Source organism: Benincasa hispida, chromosome 7 (assembly GCF_027475165.1).
Source record: "Benincasa hispida cultivar pf3 chromosome 7, pf3_genome.v1.1, whole genome shotgun sequence".
NCBI classification, from domain to species: Eukaryota; Viridiplantae; Streptophyta; class Magnoliopsida; order Cucurbitales; family Cucurbitaceae; genus Benincasa; species Benincasa hispida.
The window spans coordinates 51,543,151-51,562,177 of NC_143484.1; the positions used below are offsets into that span (position 1 = coordinate 51,543,151).

Consider the following 19,027-nt stretch of genomic DNA (forward strand, 5'->3'; position numbering starts at 1 on the left):
ATTGTAGAATGTCTAAAATGAAGAGGTGATTTTAATAGATGTCTAATTTAATCTTTTACTTAAAAAAAAAATGTTTATAGTTAGCTGTTGGGCAATCCATTGAGTTTAGTTTCTATTTTTGCCCTCAAACTAACTACAATGCCTAAGTTTGTGGACATTTTTAAAAAGTTTTTATTTTATTTTATTTTATTTTTTTTAAAGATTTTATTGGATTTTGTTTATATTTTTGTTTAAGGGTTTTGAAAATTTGAAACTTTATCTTTTTAATTATTTAATATTTAATATAAAATTATCTTATTTAGATTTTTTTTTAAAAAAATAATGTTATTTTAATATTTATTGACAAAAATAAGACTGGTTTGAAACTATGGACAAAAATAGGGTTATGAAACTTTATCTTTTGAATGTTTTTTTTGCATTATTGGAGAATCTTTGAAATTCAAATTCTTAAAGGCCTACGATAAAATAAAAATTGAATCAAATTTCTAGTTATTTTTTTCACATTTTCCCCAACTTCTATCTTTATTTTATTTTTTAATGTTTTTTTTTTTTGTATTTTTGGAGAATTTTTTACTGTAAAATTCAAAATTTTAATGGCCTAATGAAGGCTAAATCTATTTTTTTCATATAGATGTATTTTACCGTAGATTTTTTTAAGGCTAAATCTATTTTTTTCACATAGATTTGTTCCCCTTTGTATCCACTTAAATCAAAAAGCAATAAAAAATAATAAAAATATGGAACTCGTGGACCCCGTCATAAAAATCGTGTACCGGATACACGATTTTGCCTATTTTTATCAATACTTTTTTCCTCCACCTTACTTTTTAATTTCTTTCTTATATACCCCATTTTTGTTATTACTTTAAAAAAGTACACTATACTTTACCCTCTTATTTATTACAACAGATGTCGTAGGTTTGAGGTGTTCTTTATGTAGTTGCCGTTGCCCTTTTTCAGATTTTGTATCACTCTTCATTGTTGGTTGGTTGTCTACCTTAGTGGAGTTTTCATGGGTTTTGTGGTGTTGTAGCATGATTTGTTTCAATGGTTTTTTTTGGCATGTTAGTATGTTTTTTTTTTATAGGAATAATCGATATATCATGACTTCAATTCATTTTCTTTCTACATTTCACTTGATTCTAGTTTCAAACTCTTGAGAGTATTGATAGAAAGTTGTGTCTTAACAAAATCATTGATTGTTTGGTTATGTATAGTAATAGATGAAACGAAATAATTCCAACCTTATTACAACTAAAGGATACAAAGTTACTTTTTAGTGTCTTGATTATTTTTAGGGATTTGTCAAATGATTTTTGTGTAGTCATTGAGTTTGACAATGTCTCAAATACACTATCCTTTACATAGTAATAATGGAGACACAATTATTGAGCCTATAATTTCATTGTTTACATCGTTAAAAACGGGGACACAATTGTTGAATCTAACAAATTCATTATCTATAGAAAAATTGTGGGGCTTCAACGACGAGTTTGCTTTTAGAAATACTTAGTATAAGAGAAACTTGAGTAAGTAACTCAATATTACATTTTACACTGTCACTATTAAAGTAACATGCAAATATTGTATATGTGCTCATGGTCATTTGGTTAAATTTCTTATTTTTGGAAATCAATTTCGATTTTTCTTTCGTGTTTCTGATATTTTCTTTTGTTATTTGGTTTTGTTTCTAGATGTTTTATTTTATTTTTTTTTTCATTTAAATAGATTTGATTTTATTTCGTTTTATTAGATTTTATATTTAAATACTTTTAGGTGCTGTTTGATAAATGGGTATGAGTTATTGGGTTGGGTGGGTATTTATTACCATGTTTGTTAAGCCCATAAAGAAAACCTATGGTTATTAAAACATTTTTTACCCACTCAAACCTCCCTATTTTATCCCCTCAAAACTAACCCTAAAAATCAATATATCTTCATTTCTTTCTCTCTTCCCTCATCTTTGCCATTTGGATCCATATTATTATTATTTTTTTTTGTCAAACCTATGGGTTATTAAAACCCATTTTTTACCCATTCAAAACTCCCTTTTCCCCCTCAAAACTAACCCTAAAAATCAATATATTTTCATTTCTTTCTCTCTTCCCTCATCTTTTCCGTTTGCATCCCCAAATATACTATCCATATTATATAAAAATAAATTGTATGATATGTGAAATAATAAAGTTAAGTCAGCAAGATTCAATATATATAATATACCAATTAGTAATTGGGATAATTACCTTCAATATATATATATATATATATATATATATATATATATATACATATAATATACAATATACCAATTAATTGAGGAGCAATATGAAATATATTTTGTTGGTATGTTTTATCGATTGAAGAGAATTAGAATTATTACAGTTTTTGAAAAGTATATATTAAAAATAGTATATTATATTCTACAAATTGAGAAAAAAAAATTGAGATTGTACAGTTTATGTCATAAATGATTTGAGAAAATACGTGTATATTTGAAAATTAATCTACAATAGCAAAGCATAAAACTAAAAAATAAAATAATGAAATAAAAAAACAAACAGAAAAAAATAGAACTAATCTCATTCACAAAAAAACTACATCAGATCCTCCAACTCAACTCTCCACAACAAACACATACAATAATTACCAACTCAACTCAACTTTGCAAACAAACACAGACAATTTAACTCCCCAATAATTTAACTCTCTAGATAATAATTACCAACTCAACTCAACTCAACTCAACTCTCTACTTTTATCACATACCAAACACACCCTTAATGTTATTGATTTTTAGGAGGAGTATAATTGTCTTGTTTCAAATTAAATAAAATACAGATTTTATGCCTTTAGATATTTTTGAAGTGAAATGTAAGTTTAGACATTTTTCAAAAATGTCTTTTAAAATTAGACATTTGTCCAATCAATCCATGAATCTACACGTGGGAATGTAATTTCTCCAGCAAAATATGTGCTTCTATCTCTCTCCAAACCTTTTCTCATATGTGTTGGGCAGAGAAAGATGGTCTTCTATCGATTATTGGGATTATCTGAGATTAAATTTAGATAGGAGCTGAAAAAAGTTATTATCATTATTGGTTTATCTGAAATTTTCAAAATGAGATTCAATTTAACAAAAGTCTTCTAGATTATCTTAATCGACAAGCAACTAAATAATTTCAATAGTTGTAATCTTATCTCCTTTTCTCTCTTGGAAGTCTCTCCCAGATTGTGGTCTCTGTCGAAAAGTGGATGGTGGAAGCTGAATACCGATGCTTTGTTGTCTACAAAGGTGAGGGGTTGGGTTGCCTCATCTGAGATTCTTTGGGTAACCTGAACTTTGGTGGTTGCAATTTTATGAAAAAAAAAGTTCATTCCTATTCTTGTAAACGATTTTAGAAGGTTTAAGCAAAGTTCATTGTGTCTGGGATGGTCGGAGTTTGCTGCTTATTGTACAATCTGACGCTCTGGACCTTATCAATTTGCTTAATTTTAAAAAGTATGATATTATTGAATTGGGTATTTTTGTTGGTGAAATTCTTTTTGTTGCAACCTCTGCAAATGATATGCACTTTTGTTTCTCTCCTAGAGAGAGAACAACGATGCCCACTCGATTGCACCTTAAGAATCATCTCTTGGGGGGTGTTTGAGGTATAGGAGTGAAATAATGAGAAGTAAGAAATTACAAAATCTAGGGAGTTGTGAAGTCCTAGGGCTCACAATGTAAGGAGTTAATAATATATAAAATTGATGTTTTTTAGTTATGGGATCTACCAACTCCTTGGACCTAGGGTTGGCAACAGGGCGGAGAAAAGCTAAAGATGCACTCCCGATCCCCGTCCCCATGGAGATTTGTAATCTCCGTCTCCATCCATTCATCGTTTTGGGAAGTTGGGGTAAGGATCGGATCATTGAATCCAGAATTGAAAGACATTATTTTTTCCTAAAAGATAGGAAATCCTATTTAACAGAAGGATTATGGCCTTATTCTTCCAAGAACGAACGAAGAGGGTCAGCTGCCCACTTGTCTTCGGCAATTAAAATTGATTATCATAAATTTCAATACAATGATTAGTACAGGTAATTCTCTAAGAGTTATAGTTAAATTACTTTACCTGTTTAAAAATCCTTACTTGTTTAAAAATCCTGCCTTTCATGCAAGATAGTCATTGAGTTTTATTAGATAAGGCAAAAGTCCAAAGAACACGTTTGACTTATACATTTTGATCCAGGTGGTCTGGTGAATGTGAAAGCCAGAAAAAAATCGTAAATATGTCATCTATTTGCTTGATGTATATTTAGTATATAAGCGTCTTTATCTAATGCAGCTTAAGTCTTTTTTTTTTTTTTTTTATTGAAGAGTTCAAATAAGTTAGACTAAAGTTCAAATCAGTTAGGTAAGTCTATCATGACATATTATGACCAGATCATAAAAGTACACAAATCTCTTGTCTAATTGATAGGAAATGAGATTATATCTCAACTTAAGTATTAGATACAATTTAAATAAAATTATGCTTCAAAACAAGAAAGTTGTCCTTATTGGACTTGGTCATGTTAATGATGAGTACTTTGTTAGACATGGTCACATCATTAATAAGTTACACATCATTGGCATACTCTGGTCAGGATGTGCAAAAGAGATGCACTATGAACATTATTCCCTTCAAAACTGTCTTGGAGATAATTTTGAATTATAGAAGTGTAATAAACTAGATTATAGAAGTGTAATAAACTAGTTTACAACATTTCATAATTTGGGTGTGTTAAGATGCATATGTTGAAACAAACCCAAAAGGAATAGACGTGTTCAAAGATGCGCCTAAGAGTAGGTTTTCCTTAAAGAGAATGGCCTTTTACATCCTAAATAAAACAATGTATTTGCATGACAAATATTAATTTTATAAGGAATGTTGAATAAAAGACTACAAACCTTTATTAAGATTGGATAGTGTTGATTTTTTATTCTAAGTAAATCCATTAAATAGTTAATAAATGTCATCAACAATTTAATCACATTTGAATGTCAAATGAATCCTAATCAAATAGGATAAGCCTCCATCGTAGTGAGAGAGTTATGAGCTAATTCAACCTTTATAATGACTTAATGGAAGTCAAAGTTGTCATGTTAGTTTACAAATTCAAATGTTTATTATCCTCAAAGTTGTGTTGAAGGATGTTGACAAGGATTGTTCAGACATAATCATGAACTCGAGAAAAAATCTATGGACTACTTCTCAAGTCTGGATTTGGGATAAAACCCATAGGATATGAATAAATCTACAAAAGAGACATCCATGTGCAGATAAGAAGATGTAGAACTTCAAATTAAGACTCATGGCAGATGGTAAAACTTATTAAGAGAAATTAGACCGTGGGTCAATTTTCTAACTCATTACCATAGTGGAGTCTTTATACATTATTCATTGTTGTATATGACATATGTAACATGAATATTTAGATTCTTTTATGAAAATAATTTAAGGAATACATCTACATTGACAAATAAAGGAGCTCAACTTTCAAAGATCAAATGCAAAAAGTTTGTATAATTGTATATGTTCATTTGTGAAATGAATTAGGTAATTATATTTTTGAATATAAGGTTTGATAAGAGTTATCATAACCTATGACTCTGAACAAATATTAATAATCTAGCACAGACAAGAGAGTCACTAATTGACAAGTGGATATTTCTCATGTTCTATGTTGATGACAAATTACTCATTGAAATGATGTAATATAACATAGAATTTGACTACCTAATCAATGTTAAGTGAGTCTCAAGTATCTTACATTTACAAATTGTTTGTCAAATATTAGATGTAGAACTTCAAAAAGGATGATAATGTATCATTCTAGCATGAAGTTAAGCCTAATGAAGAATATCCTAAAATATTTCAATTGTTGATGATAGATGATTGATTATCTTCCCTTGGAAGGAGACAATTAATGCATTAATGAGACTTAACATCTAATTGATTAGTTATATCGATTATATCAGTGGTGGGTGATCATTGAGAACAAAATTAAAAGAAAAAAATTCTCAAAATATCTATGGATAATGAGAAATTTTGGGTATAATGTTAAGATATGATCTTTCACAAGATACACTAGATCTTACAGAGATTTAGAGAAATTTATGATGAGATTAATTTTATCCTATGTGGTGGAGATTGATACTCAAGACATTTGTTTTTGTTTGTAAAGCAAAACTTTGTGTAGCCATAAAATATCCTTAAAGATCTGAAAGTATTCCAGTTATGAGTTAGTTTTCACACTTTTATGAGATAATAATGGTGCAAAGACTAAGACTAAGGATGTTAGTAAACACCAATGCCTAGAGTAAGACAGATTGAGAGAAAGTATCATTGTAGTGACCAAGATGACTTTGGATGACATATGTTTGATTTATATAAAAGGACTCTCTAGGCTAAAATGTTTGAGAGTCACTAGGGCAAGTAGGAGAACATATTGGGTATAGAATATGCCCTAGGATACATGTCTCACCGGCTTTAGTACAAATGGGAGATTGTTGGGATTTATGTCATGAAACCTCGTAATATATTAGTTTATTAATTTAATTATTAATTATGCAATATTAATTTATCCATTAACCGAAAAAATCCAAGGTTAATACATGATGTTTTGAACATGTATACAGGTGATCATGTTCAAGAAATAACCTAAAGGTCTATAGTATATGGATAAGGTTGGGTGTCTTATCTTGGTGACACTATGGATACGACCCATCTTGTAATAGTTACAAATGGTTTGATCCAAACCATTCATGCAGAGACATGTGAGTGAGGTATCCTATATAGAGAGTTTGTATAAGATCAAACTACGAAATATTTAATCTCTCTCTATAAGTTTGTTAATTGATGAGATTAATATTTTATAGGATGATCATGTGCGATTTGATCTTAATCCCGAGTGATTTATGAACTCCTGTCTGTGAAGTCGATCCTTTGATTTACATGGGTGAGAATGGACCGAGTTGCTGACTCAATAAGCCTACTATTTTGGGGACTTGACTAAACGAGGAGCTGGAACATAACATCACAAGATGAAATTCACTCCTTCCCATATAGGATAAGTAAATGATTAGTTCCTTTAAGTGATGATTTCGGATCTTGAACAAAAGGATTCCGCCCTCTCATTGGCCCTAAAGGGATTTAGATTATCGTTGAACTATAGACAAATTGTTGATTAGAGGAATCGGTGGGACTTAAGAAAAAGATGTAACTACCGAGGTATAATGGACGTTTTGACCAAACTGTAATTATGAACAACTCGTGAATGATCGAATTGCTTATGTTGATTATATCCATTGACACAGCTTGTCCTATAGTGCATAAGAGTTCAACTATGGGTCTATAGTGGTTTACCCTGCAGTTAATGAATTCAAATTAATTTAATTAAAGAGTTTAATTAATTAATTCTGAGGGATCCATTATGACTGAAAGAAAATTTGGAGTGATCATTTTTTTTTAGAGAAAATATTAATTATATTAAATATAGTTAACTACATGGTTTATTATAAAGTTTATTTGAATGAGATCCAAATTATAACTTTATAATATGGAGAATTATTTTATTTGAATATGATTCAAATAATTAATTAATTATTTAGACGAGATCCATATAATTAAATAAATTATTTAATTTGAATAAAATTCAAATTAAATAGATGATGAGAGAGTTAAATTATTTGAATATGATTCAATTAATTAATTAATTAATGTGAATGAGATTCAAATTAAATATAATTTTGCAGAGAATAAATTTTTAAATATGTTAAACCATTTAATATGAGATATTATTTGGGTAAATATTTATTAATATTAAATATTATTAAATATTTAATTTAAAATTTATGATCCAAATATTAGGACTAACCATAAAGTTCTATAAATAGGGCCCTCGAGAGCCCTCGTAAAATACACTGCACACTATACTCACTACAAAAATAGTTTCTATGATTACTCTAAAACTCTCCCTCTTCTCCTAACTTTCTTATAAGAGTTCCGAGTTTGAGAAAATTTTTCTTTCATATTCTCGAGAAAATTCTAATCTCGTGGAATTAGAAGAATTCAAGAAGGAGACTACCAGTTTGAAGAAGAGATTTTGCTGTAATTGTAGATCGACAAATATATGGTGCTTAACCTTTTCTTGTCTATTTGATTTTTAATTGTTTAAGAAATCTAAGAACACGACCACATGCTTCTACCGGGATTCAAGTCCCTCGTTCGCGGGAAAAAATTCTGCATCTTTTAATTTTTATTTTTAATTATTTTTTTATTTAAAATAAATTAAACTTTTATATTTATATTGAAATTATAGATATTTTAGGTAACAGGTTAGTATTATTATTGTTTTATTTATTTAAATTAATAGCAAAAAATATTTTAGTATTTCTTTACTTTTAATTTAATCAAAAGTTAAACGTTAATTATATTAGGAAATGAAATTTAAAAAAAGAAAAGGTAAAAAAAATTAATTAAAGCAGTATATATATATAATAACAAAAATATTCAGGGCAGGGTCGGGTCTGGGACAGGGTAAGGATACCCTCTCTATTCCCGCCCGTTCCTGGTTTGGGGACCCATTTTGTATCCCCCAGTTTGATCCCATCCCCGGTAAAATTGGGGATACCCCGCCTGATCGGGTACTCGCCCTCATGGGGATTTTTGTCAACTCCACTTGAGCCAAACAAGGAGTGGAGTTCAAAACTCCTACTTCCAAACTCCTTGGGTCAAACACACCCTAATGAAGAGTTAGAGTTTTTTTAGTACAATCTCTTAAGGGCTCTTTTTATGGATGGAGAATTTTTGTGTTTTTTTACCATCCCGATTACTAACGGAGAGTTAGTGTTGTAATTGGGGTATATGCCATGTTTGTCTAAAGAAAACTTGTCGTGTAGACCTTGTTCAAGCCACTTGTTCCCTGGCAGAGCTTCTCTAGTTCGAGGACTTCATCCAAGTTGACTTGTAAGAGAACTCGCACCGGTGTGGTGCCGAGTCGAATACATTTTGATGCATAAGTTAGTACACGAAGCGTTTAGTTCATCTAGCTCACATAATATTGCTCACCCTTTAAAGTGGTGGAATGAGACTATTTAGAGTCCATTGTCTAACATTAGCTTAGGACACCTATATTATAGGTGTATATCTTAAAATTGCAAGGTTCTGGCCAATGAGCTCATCTAAATTATTTCTCTTTTAGTAAAATGGAATGAGCTCGGTTTCCTATTTCGAGACCTGCAAACTCTTAAGGTGCTCTTGAGCGTAAGCCCACTCATAGACCTAGGCCTTGTCTTGGATGATCCCTACCACTTTATAAGTCCAACAATTGCATCGAGTGAAGATCAAATTATCGACTTTGGTTGGTTATAAATGCTTGGGTAAACAAATTGTGTATTTCTTTTTAAACAAACAAATTATGTATGTACAAAGACAATTTTTAAATGATGACAATTTTTAAATGATTTTTATATGTCATAAGCTTCAAATCGTCGTCCATATATTACAACAGAGTTTAAAATATTAAGTGCACTTTAGATTTGGGTTGGTTTACCGGACTTTTCTTTTTGGTATTAGAACAATAAGGTGTGTAGGTCGAGTAATTTATAATTTAACACTGATGTGCCACTCAGAATGGTCTCAACTTCTAAAAGAATTATTTATATCTAATCTATTATCTTGACCACTCCATTAACCTTAAGTTTGTGTTAGGCCTAAGTTAGGCTTCAACCAACCTCTGAGATTTCACCATTTGTAAATAGAAAAGGTTGAGTGTTTTCTTTTTCCTCCTCCCAACACCAATGAAGTTTCCCCACTAAGAAATCTTAATCTTCATATATGAAGTTTAAACAAGTTGTTACCAATTTGTGCTCCACAAAATTGCAAAATTTCATAGCTGCTATCAACGTAAATGTCAAAACTTAATAAAAGAATTCCCAAACCCAAAAAACTATATTGGTTAGACTAACGGCACAAAATTTATCTGCAGTAATATGATTTTATGTATGAAAGATGATTGAATCTATTGAGCATGAATTGGGGGATTGTTCATCTATACTTACATTTACACGAAGGTGCTCTTGTAATCAACCTGCGTTCCAGTCAGCATAGAAAAAAGCCTTCCTGGACAAGTGATATTTCTCCTCTCTATTACATCTACAAAATCTCCTATTCAATCAGGCCTTTGAGCTACCTTGACTATAAAAGTCTGAACTGTAATCTTGGTTACCGAATGCCAGCATTCGGAAAAATCTGATTTCGGCAGATTGTTGACCGGAGTCGAAAGCTTGACTCTCCCCGAATCTCATTCCATTACTTAAATCTGCAGTGGCTAAACTATCAAAAGCTCTAACAACCTGAGAATGAGAACATGAGAAGAACAATTCTGTTACAATACTGCAAAAGATGTAACAACGGTGAGTTTCAGGTTTTCATATTCATATTACGAATCAGTAACAGAAACACAACCTGTCCCATCTGCGGTCTCTTGGCAGACGCATGCCGCACGCAAGCAGCAGCTATTCCTATCATCTTCAACATTTCACTCTCAACATAGTTCCTTTCAAGCTTTGGGTCCACCAATTTTTCGAAATCTTGGTTGTCAAGTGCATGGTTTAGTAATGGCCGAGCCTAAAAGATGAAACATTGTCAGGAAAGGTTGATTCGGGACTTTGAAAATTCACCATTTCTGGCATTGGTAAATGTTTTAGCTGTCGTTTAGGACGACAACTTGATGCAGGGGAACTAGATATATCATTCAAGAATATTTGACCATGTTTAGTGTGTGTTAGTTGTACTTTTCATTTCGTAACATTTTCTTCCATTTTTCAGATATATTATATGTGGATCATTTTTTTTTCAAATGAAATTCGAGTTGCTAATGCTAAAATAAGAAACATTTTATTTTTCTCACACTTCAGAACTATATTGAGGACATTCATGCTTCATATGATACTTGTGCTCTTCCAAGTGCATTACAGAAGCAGCTACAGTTAAGGTTTTTAGGAAATTCGAACAAGTGATCAGTGAAATAACAAAATCATGAAAAGGTCGGTGGCATCATCATATCATATCCATATCAGTGAAAACCTAGAAAAGAAGCATGGATAGATTACCCATTCAACAAGGCTCTCGTTCCCCATTGGTTGGGATGCATCCACAGCCTTCCGACCAGTAATCAGCTCAAGAAGTACAACTCCAAAAGAAAATACATCTGATCTCTCAGTTAACTTTCCACTCGATGCATATTCAGGGGCAACATATCTACGAGAAAAAGAAGCAAGATGAGATAATTATTAAGTACATATTCCAAAGACAAGAATTCTAGGAGGCTTTGGTACCAATCAACAATCATAAACTGCCTACCCAAAAGTTCCCACAACACGGGTTGTTATATGAGTTTGTTCGTCGAGAGCTAATTTAGCGAGCCCAAAGTCTGAAACCTGCATGATAACCAATCAACGCATGAAACATACACATTTAAGCTAAGCATTTTAGAATAGATTGTAAAAATTTGTGCATACCCGAGCTTCAAAATTTTCGTCTAGAAGAATGTTTGAAGATTTGATATCACGGTGGATAATTCGAGGATGGCCTGACATAATGAAATCGTCAGTCTTAAGGTTGACATCAATCAGCTGATTCTACAGGAAAGGGCACAGGAACTTACAGTCTTCATGAAGATAAGCAATTCCCCGGGCTGCACCAGCTGCGATCTTGATGCGCCTTGCCCATTCCAGAACGAGCTCACCATCCCCTAGTGTGGAAAAAAGAGCGAAAAATTAATGTTGGCCTTACTATGATGACATGTCGAGAAGTAAATCGATAATACCTTTGAGATGAAGATGGTAGTAAAGGGAATTGTTAGAGACATAATCATAGACCAGCAACCTTTGATGCTCTGAAATACAGTAGCCCACAAGAGAAACCAAATGGCGGTGGTGTACGCGACCAATAATCTCAACTTCAGCTTTGAATTCTAGCTCACCCTGGCCACCACCAATCTTTAGCTCCTTCACTGCAACCACTCTTCCATCTGGTAGATATCCTTTATAAACAGAACCAAATCCTCCTTCTCCTAAAAGGTTCTGAGTTGAAAATGCATTTGTTGCTTTGAAGAGTTCTTCATATGTAAACAATGGCCTCGAACTGCCCAACCCACCGACCTCTTTTGGAGTGTATATTCCACCACTGCCATTGCCACTGCCACTGCCACTGCCATGTATGTCTTGATGAACTGTGGAATGGACCTTCATCAGGGATGTTTCTACGAAAAAGTTACATAAGTTCTTGAATTTCAGTACTTCCACAACGACTCAATTAATATGGTCTTTACTACTGAAACATTAGAATAAATATTGAAGCTCCCCCAAAGGGCACATCCAAAACTATTAAGTTATTATATGCTCCAACTCCAAATCATAATAAGAGGATACCTACGCAACAAGTATTCTAGTTAAAAGTATTCAAGTCACAGCCTACAAAGAATGAAACAAAAATAACTCATCTGCAACTGCACTAAAAATGTTCGAAACGTGAATATAATCCTACATAAGTTAGAGGTGAAGACAATTTTTAGTATATAAGAACAATAACTCTACTGGTACAAAACCTTCTTAGTAGAATCAAAAAGTAAAACGTGGATTTAGACTTAAAAGTGAACAATTTTATACCACGGTGGAACCTTGGAGAGGCTGATCATCCTAACAAAATATACCATGACGTTGGTTATATTCTTTAGAAACACATGGACCAAATTGAAATCCCAATAAATTATCAGGCGGGAAGCTAATCATAAATGTAGAGGTCTGTGGTCCTAACACAAAATAGGTCATGTCCTTGCAAATTAATGCAATAAATTGTTGGGCAGGAAGGTAGACCATAAATGGGTATGATAATGAAACAATATTTACATGGCAGTACCCGACTTAGGAGAGGAGCCGAGAGAGGATGGCATAATGTAACCTCCACGCCCAGAATCATTTTTCCTTGGCTTCCTGATGTACCATACAACAAACCCAATTATGGAAAGCACTAGAATTCCTGCCACTACTCCAATGGCGATCACACCCCCACTACTGATCCCTCCATTGCTGTTGGAATTCGAGTTTGCTCCTCCATCACTGGGACCAGAATCATTGTCCGTGCGATTTCCTGACGGCAATGTTGGGGGTTTAGACCGTAATGGAGGAGAAAGACGTGACGGCGGAGGTGGTGCAGGAGATGGGGGCGGCGATGACATAGGAGGAGGACTTGAGGGTGAGGGCTCACCGGGAGGAGGAGTAAGCCTTGGGGGTGGAGGTGAATTTCTAGGAGGTATTGATGCTGGGGAAGGAGGTGAGGTTTCTGGAGGTGCTGAAGGTGGCATAGGAGGTGAATTCTCAGGTGGGTTTGTGGGTTGTGGCGGCGGCGATGGATTAGCCGGCGGGTTTGCTTGTGATGGTGGTGGTGGTGGCGGAGGGGAGTTTTCAGGTGGTTTTGATGATTGTGGTGGAGGAGGGGATTGAGGAGGCTCTGCTGCAGGAGGTGGAGATGAATTTGGTGAGGGATTAGATGGTGTTGGTGGGGTTGCTGATGGGGGTGGTGGAGGGTCCGGTGTTGATGGGGGTGGAGCATTGGATGGAGTTGGTGGTGGAGTTGCCGGCGGAGGAGACAATGCAGGTGTTGATGGCGGCGGAGATTCAGATGCAGGTGGAGGTGAAGTAGCAGATGGTTGACGAGACGGCGGCGGAGGAGATGAAGTAGGAGTAGCGGAGTCAGACGGATTCGAAGGAGGCGATTGTTGCGGCGGCGACGGTGACGGACTACTGGGTGGGGAATTAGATGCGACAGGAGGCGGCAGAAATGGAGTGGAGGGAGAAGCCGGCGACGGAGATGAATTAGGCGCCGGTGATACGGCCGCCATTTTTGGGAAAACCCAAGCTTAAGCTTAAAGATAGCAAAAAATTCCAGTTGATCAACTCACACGGAAACTTCAGCTTTCGATGAAACCCAATACAATCTGCAAACTTGGCGCGATATTCATATTTCAGACAACCCCATGATCAATCAAATCTTCCCAAATTCAATTCCGATGATATTTTATCAAACAAACTTTCACAATCACAATCCAATCGCCAGAATCATCCCGTACTCTGTTTCAACTCCTCATAGCAAAACCATACAACTCATCCAAATCAGACAGTATTCTCCAGCTCCGATTCAAGCACAATCCAGATATTATACCCAAAATCAGATAATCACGGCCCTTGAAGTAACAAAATGGAAACAATCAAGTTCACCACCAGACCTACAAAAGAAAATCAAAGTAGTTCATAAGCTTAAAGAGAGATCCAAATGAGTAAGTTGAAACCTAAGCTCGATTATCAGACTATGTGGGGGAAGATTCAAGTACTCAGTATGATCAATGGATTCCGGAAGATTGAAGGAGCAAATGCAGGAACCGACACCATCAAAATAGCCATGAAAAAGAAGATGGAAACTGAAGACGGATAAACGTTTTCATCAACAACCTCAATCTCTATCTTACTTTTCTTTTTCTTTCTTTCTGAGGATCGAAACAGAGATTGAATTCCTCGAAAGTGCAGCCAAGTTTGATTCTGGAATTCCCTATAGGAAGAAAAGTTTTCTCAAGACACGGCTTGTGGGCTCCCAAAATTTCAAAGCAATTTGATAGCAACACAAAAGATTAAATGTATGAAAATTTTGTCCAATGTTTGAATACAAGAACAAAAATTTGATTGACTCATTCCCACAATACCAATATCATTATGATTCGGCAAAACTAAGGTTTTTATTGAGTAATTTTAGCCACAACCTTTACTTTCTTGTAACGTCAATTCATTTTTAAATCAATATTATAACCAGTAATTTCTTTTTTGAAAATAATATTATAATCAGTAATTATGCAACATTATGGCATCGCCATGGTCAAACCAACCCGCTACTCCCTTCAGGTTTCATTTCAGAAAAAACCAACAAATTCTAAAGGTTATATTGGCTTTTAAATTAAATAAAATAATAACTGCTGCAACATGTTTGTTGATATCGGATGATAATTAACATGTAATCTCTCTCTTCAAATCAGACGTTCAAATCTCTATATTTTTATATGTATTGTACTAATAATGTAGCAGATAAATTTATATAATACAAGATCTTTAGCTCCAAAGAAGACCGGCATGCTTTTACAATGATATGAAATAAAGAAATTAAAGTGAAAGGCTAAAGTGAGAACGATTTTTTTTTTTCATTTTAATTGGCACTTTAATAAAAAGAGCGTTTAACCACAAGTAAAGGCAAGGTTTAAAATTTTGTAGACTAAGGAATGGATAAATTTTGCTAAATATCAGGACAAATGCTGAGTATATACCCTACACAAAGAGTAGATAGTATGACTTGATTATGACGATTAACTTGTTTTACTTGTTTTAAGATACTGATCAATCTACTAAGCAAAATATAAATGAAATTGGCATTTCCATATTCAATCTCCATTTTGTAATTAATGATGATCATATCTGACATTAGCTTAAATATCAAGTCACATACCTAATCCAGCATTTGAGTTGGATAATGTATTATTTTTTTCCCTGAACAAGTCTAATTAAAAAAAATATATATAGATAGATAGATGGATACCCCAAGTTTATAAACTAGATATAAAAGCATTTGAAAATATGATGGCTAAGTAAAATATTTGAAAAAGGATAATACTATGAAGAAAGTTGAGAGTTGCCTAAAGCAAGGTCCAAAGTCTACGAGTGGACCCAAGTCCAAAAGGTACCAAGATGAGGCATAGGGGAACGTGCTTCCTAAAAGGAAAAATTTGTAACATTGGGGTTTGGGCCAACTAGTCAAGCTAGTAAGTATAAACCAATTTAGAAATAACCGAGCTGCAATCGGTCCGACACCCTACAATCTCGGGTGTCAAAATCAACCTTGGCATTGCAAGAGTTACACGTAACTTCAAACGACTATCATAATAAGTGCATTATAAATAGCCTCATTCGTGATTCCAAAAGAGAAGAATGAATAATCTTCATAGAGGAGCTCTAATCTTACTTCTAGTGTGCTTAGATGAACTTGAAAAAATCGATAAGGAATATTTCTTTTATACACTCTCTATACTAGCTTAGGCAACAGTGTGGTAGGTTCGACACTACATTGATGTGAGATTCTCTTACGTAGTTCAACTCGAAAAGCAAGACAATACGACGAGAAGCAAGTCGAAGGTCAAATTCATAAGGGGTCTACAACAATAATATATGCGAATGAAATTCGAGCAACAAAATAGAATAAACTTCAACGGTATGATGTATAATTAGAAAGTGAGAGTATAAAATTGACTAGATGAAGAGAGAATCTGGTAACTTAATATAGATATATCACAAGTGTGTAAGCATAAACAAATTGCCCAATCAATTCATAAGATAAAGGAAGAATCTTTCTATCCCAAAATTTGATTGTAAAGTTAGTGAGAATGGTGGGCCAAGGTCAATGCCTGGGTTTTTGTTTTAACATAACACGTGAAGCACTCCCACGCCTACCACCTATAGTTGTTGAAGGTCCAAGATTGCTCTGTTTCAAATCTATCATCATATGGCATTTTGGTAGCAACCAACATGCTATTCTGCCTTCCTCTTTTTTCTTTATCCCCAATCTTCTATTCCATTACATTATACCAATGTCTATAAACGAATATAAAAGGTGCTTGATGCCCAGGCCATTTCACTGAGTGTCAGTGGGGACTGCAAAAATAGTACTAAAACGAGAGGACACGGGCTCGCACTTGACACACATCTCGTCATTAAATATCCTGGAATAAATCAAGAAGAGATTCATTCCCGTGAAAAATATTTGGATGCATCATGGTCTCTACCAACCTTTTTGCATCGCATTCTGATTCAATTGTCCAAGTGCGAGTTATCACATGACAAACTCTTCTTTTTTAAGGAAAAATATTTTTGAGCTTTTTCTAAGTGGTTGGAGTGAGGTAAAAAAAAATTGGTGCATCGAATATTTCTCAATTAAATTGTAAATTTGACCCTTATGATTTGGAGAAAGTTAAAATTTAGTTTCTACGATTTTAAAAGTTAGAATTTAGTTATGATGGTTTGTTGGTAGAACCTCATGAATAATCCCTATGGTTTGATAAAATTTTTATAAATAGTCCCTACTAGTGATTATATATGAAGATTTTATCAAATCATGGGACTGAATTCTAACTTTCTCCAAACCATAGGAACCAAATTTGCAATTTAATCACATTTCTCCCTTCCTAACCCCTCTACCAAGCAAATAACAGGGCAGGGGTAATAGATGTTTCTACAGTGCAGCCCACAAGCATTTTCTTGTGCTACAACCCATTATGGGGCACATAAATAGGAAACAGCTCATCATTCGCATTGTCCTATCATGAAGATTTGTTGCTAAATGTAGAACTTATATGAAGATCTCACTGCACAATTTATGAGCGACTTCTGAAATCATACTGATGAAATCCGGAGTGTGAAGCCGACAGTAACGAAGCCTCAATATTATTCCATAAAGGACCTTCATGGGCAGCATAGTTCGTTGTTTTATAAATTTGTTTCTTTATGAACCTTTCAGAGAAGGGTACACAAGAAATTAATTTAATAATAGTTGAAAATTGGAAATACATCAATGATCTGCCCTTCCCTGATCACAGGTTAGGATTAGGTGAAGATGCCCACAGGTGAAAAGAGAATGTGATCTAGATCTAACAAATTACCCGCCCATGTTCTGTCAACAAGCAGCAGCCTTATTAGATTAAAGATATTAATAAACCAACGTGAAGTATCAGCAAGTTAAGGACTTCCTGTTCTACACTCAAAACTTGTAGGATCATTGTACCCTGAAAAAAGAAAAGAGAACGCAACCACAGTGGTTGTGCCTGCATTCCTGACACAATCGGAATACAGGTGAATGGTCAGAAGAGTTTGGTGTCATAATGGACAGATGTATAAACTCAATTGAATGATAAAAGTTCCAACCAAATAACATGAACTACAGATTCTGAATCAGAAATCTTACATTCCGACCAATCATAACTCGGAAAGCTATCTGGAAATCGATGTTCAAATATTAATCTGCTAAAAAAAACAAAGAATAGAATATCATCAAAAGTAAAAAGATTGGTGTGGAAGAAAACCCACGGTGTATATTGTTTTGTGAACCAAGTATGTTGAGGGTTGTTCTGGGCAAGGTCCAAAACCCATAAGGTCGAAGCTCAAGGAAAATTGGGAGGCATCATGGGAAAACATGTGTCTCAAAAGGGAAAAATCAGAGACTAGAGTTCTAGGCCAACCAGTCGAGCCAACGAATATATATCAATCGGGAAATAAATGTGCTACAATCAATTAGGCGCCTTGCAACCTCAAGCACCGTAAACCATTCTAACATTGTTAGAGGTACATATAACCACAGACGACTGTAAAAAAGATGGCATTATAAATAGTCTCACGATCCCAAAGGGGAGAGTACATGATTTCCAAAAAAGAGCTCATGCCTTACTTTTGTATGCTTAGTTGAACTATACACTCGTATTTAAAAATCAAAGTGTGGTAGACTTGACACCATATCAATACGAGAATTCTTCATGCAAGTCGGTTCGAAAAACGAGACTAAACCAGGAAAAACCGACCGTAGCATGCAAGATCCACACGCCAACAAAGCATAAAGAAAGATCGGTAGGACAAAACAATTCCAAATCTAAAGATCATTGGTAGGACAATGCATTTCTTTTATCTCTGCGTTAATGGCAGTCTTTTTGAGTGAATGCAGATACAAACCAACATCACTGTATATTTTTCTCACACAAACTACAGGCAGCCTAAAAGAGAATAACTTGCCTAGTCTGCCCTCGCACTCAAGATCAAATGTACAGTGTCCTAGGTAAACCACTTCACTCAAGTGGGTAAACGGCTGGATAAGAATAAAGAACTCACCGCATGCATCTCTGATAAGCCTCAACCATACAA

The 19,027-nt window shown here is 34.1% G+C and overlaps 1 protein-coding gene across 5 annotated transcripts; it reads right to left on the reverse strand.

Moving 5' to 3' along the window:
* Positions 1 to 10,022: 10,022 nt before the first annotated feature.
* PERK9 (Protein kinase superfamily protein) lies at positions 10,023 to 14,910 on the reverse strand. Of its 5 annotated transcripts, none has more exons than XM_090315962.1 (9): positions 14,419 to 14,910; positions 12,948 to 14,313; positions 11,857 to 12,261; positions 11,695 to 11,781; positions 11,549 to 11,619; positions 11,391 to 11,467; positions 11,141 to 11,288; positions 10,494 to 10,655; positions 10,023 to 10,381 (listed from the first exon to the last, which is right to left on the reverse strand). In XM_090315962.1, exons 2-9 carry the CDS (start codon positions 13,927 to 13,929, stop codon positions 10,202 to 10,204), a joined length of 2,112 nt encoding a protein of 703 aa, XP_090172088.1. In that variant the 5' UTR covers positions 13,930 to 14,313; positions 14,419 to 14,910; the 3' UTR covers positions 10,023 to 10,201. The 5 variants fall into 5 exon arrangements, with proteins under 5 accessions (XP_090172088.1, XP_090172086.1, XP_090172090.1 ...); XM_090315960.1 differs by having other exon boundaries at positions 11,857 to 12,291; XM_090315964.1 differs by having other exon boundaries at positions 14,554 to 14,791.
* Positions 14,911 to 19,027: the final 4,117 nt, after the last annotated feature.

Coding starts and splice junctions, on each gene's coding strand:
- PERK9 (XM_090315960.1), bottom strand. CDS start 13,929: ATGGCGGCCGTATCACCGGCGCCTAATTCATCTCCGTCGCCGGCTTCT. Junction 12,292..12,947: donor CGGCTCCTCTCCTAAGTCGG/GTACTGCCATGT, acceptor ACTTTTTCGTAG/AAACATCCCTGATGAAGGTC. Junction 11,620..11,694: donor TGCTTATCTTCATGAAGACT/GTAAGTTCCTGT, acceptor TCATTATGTCAG/GCCATCCTCGAATTATCCAC.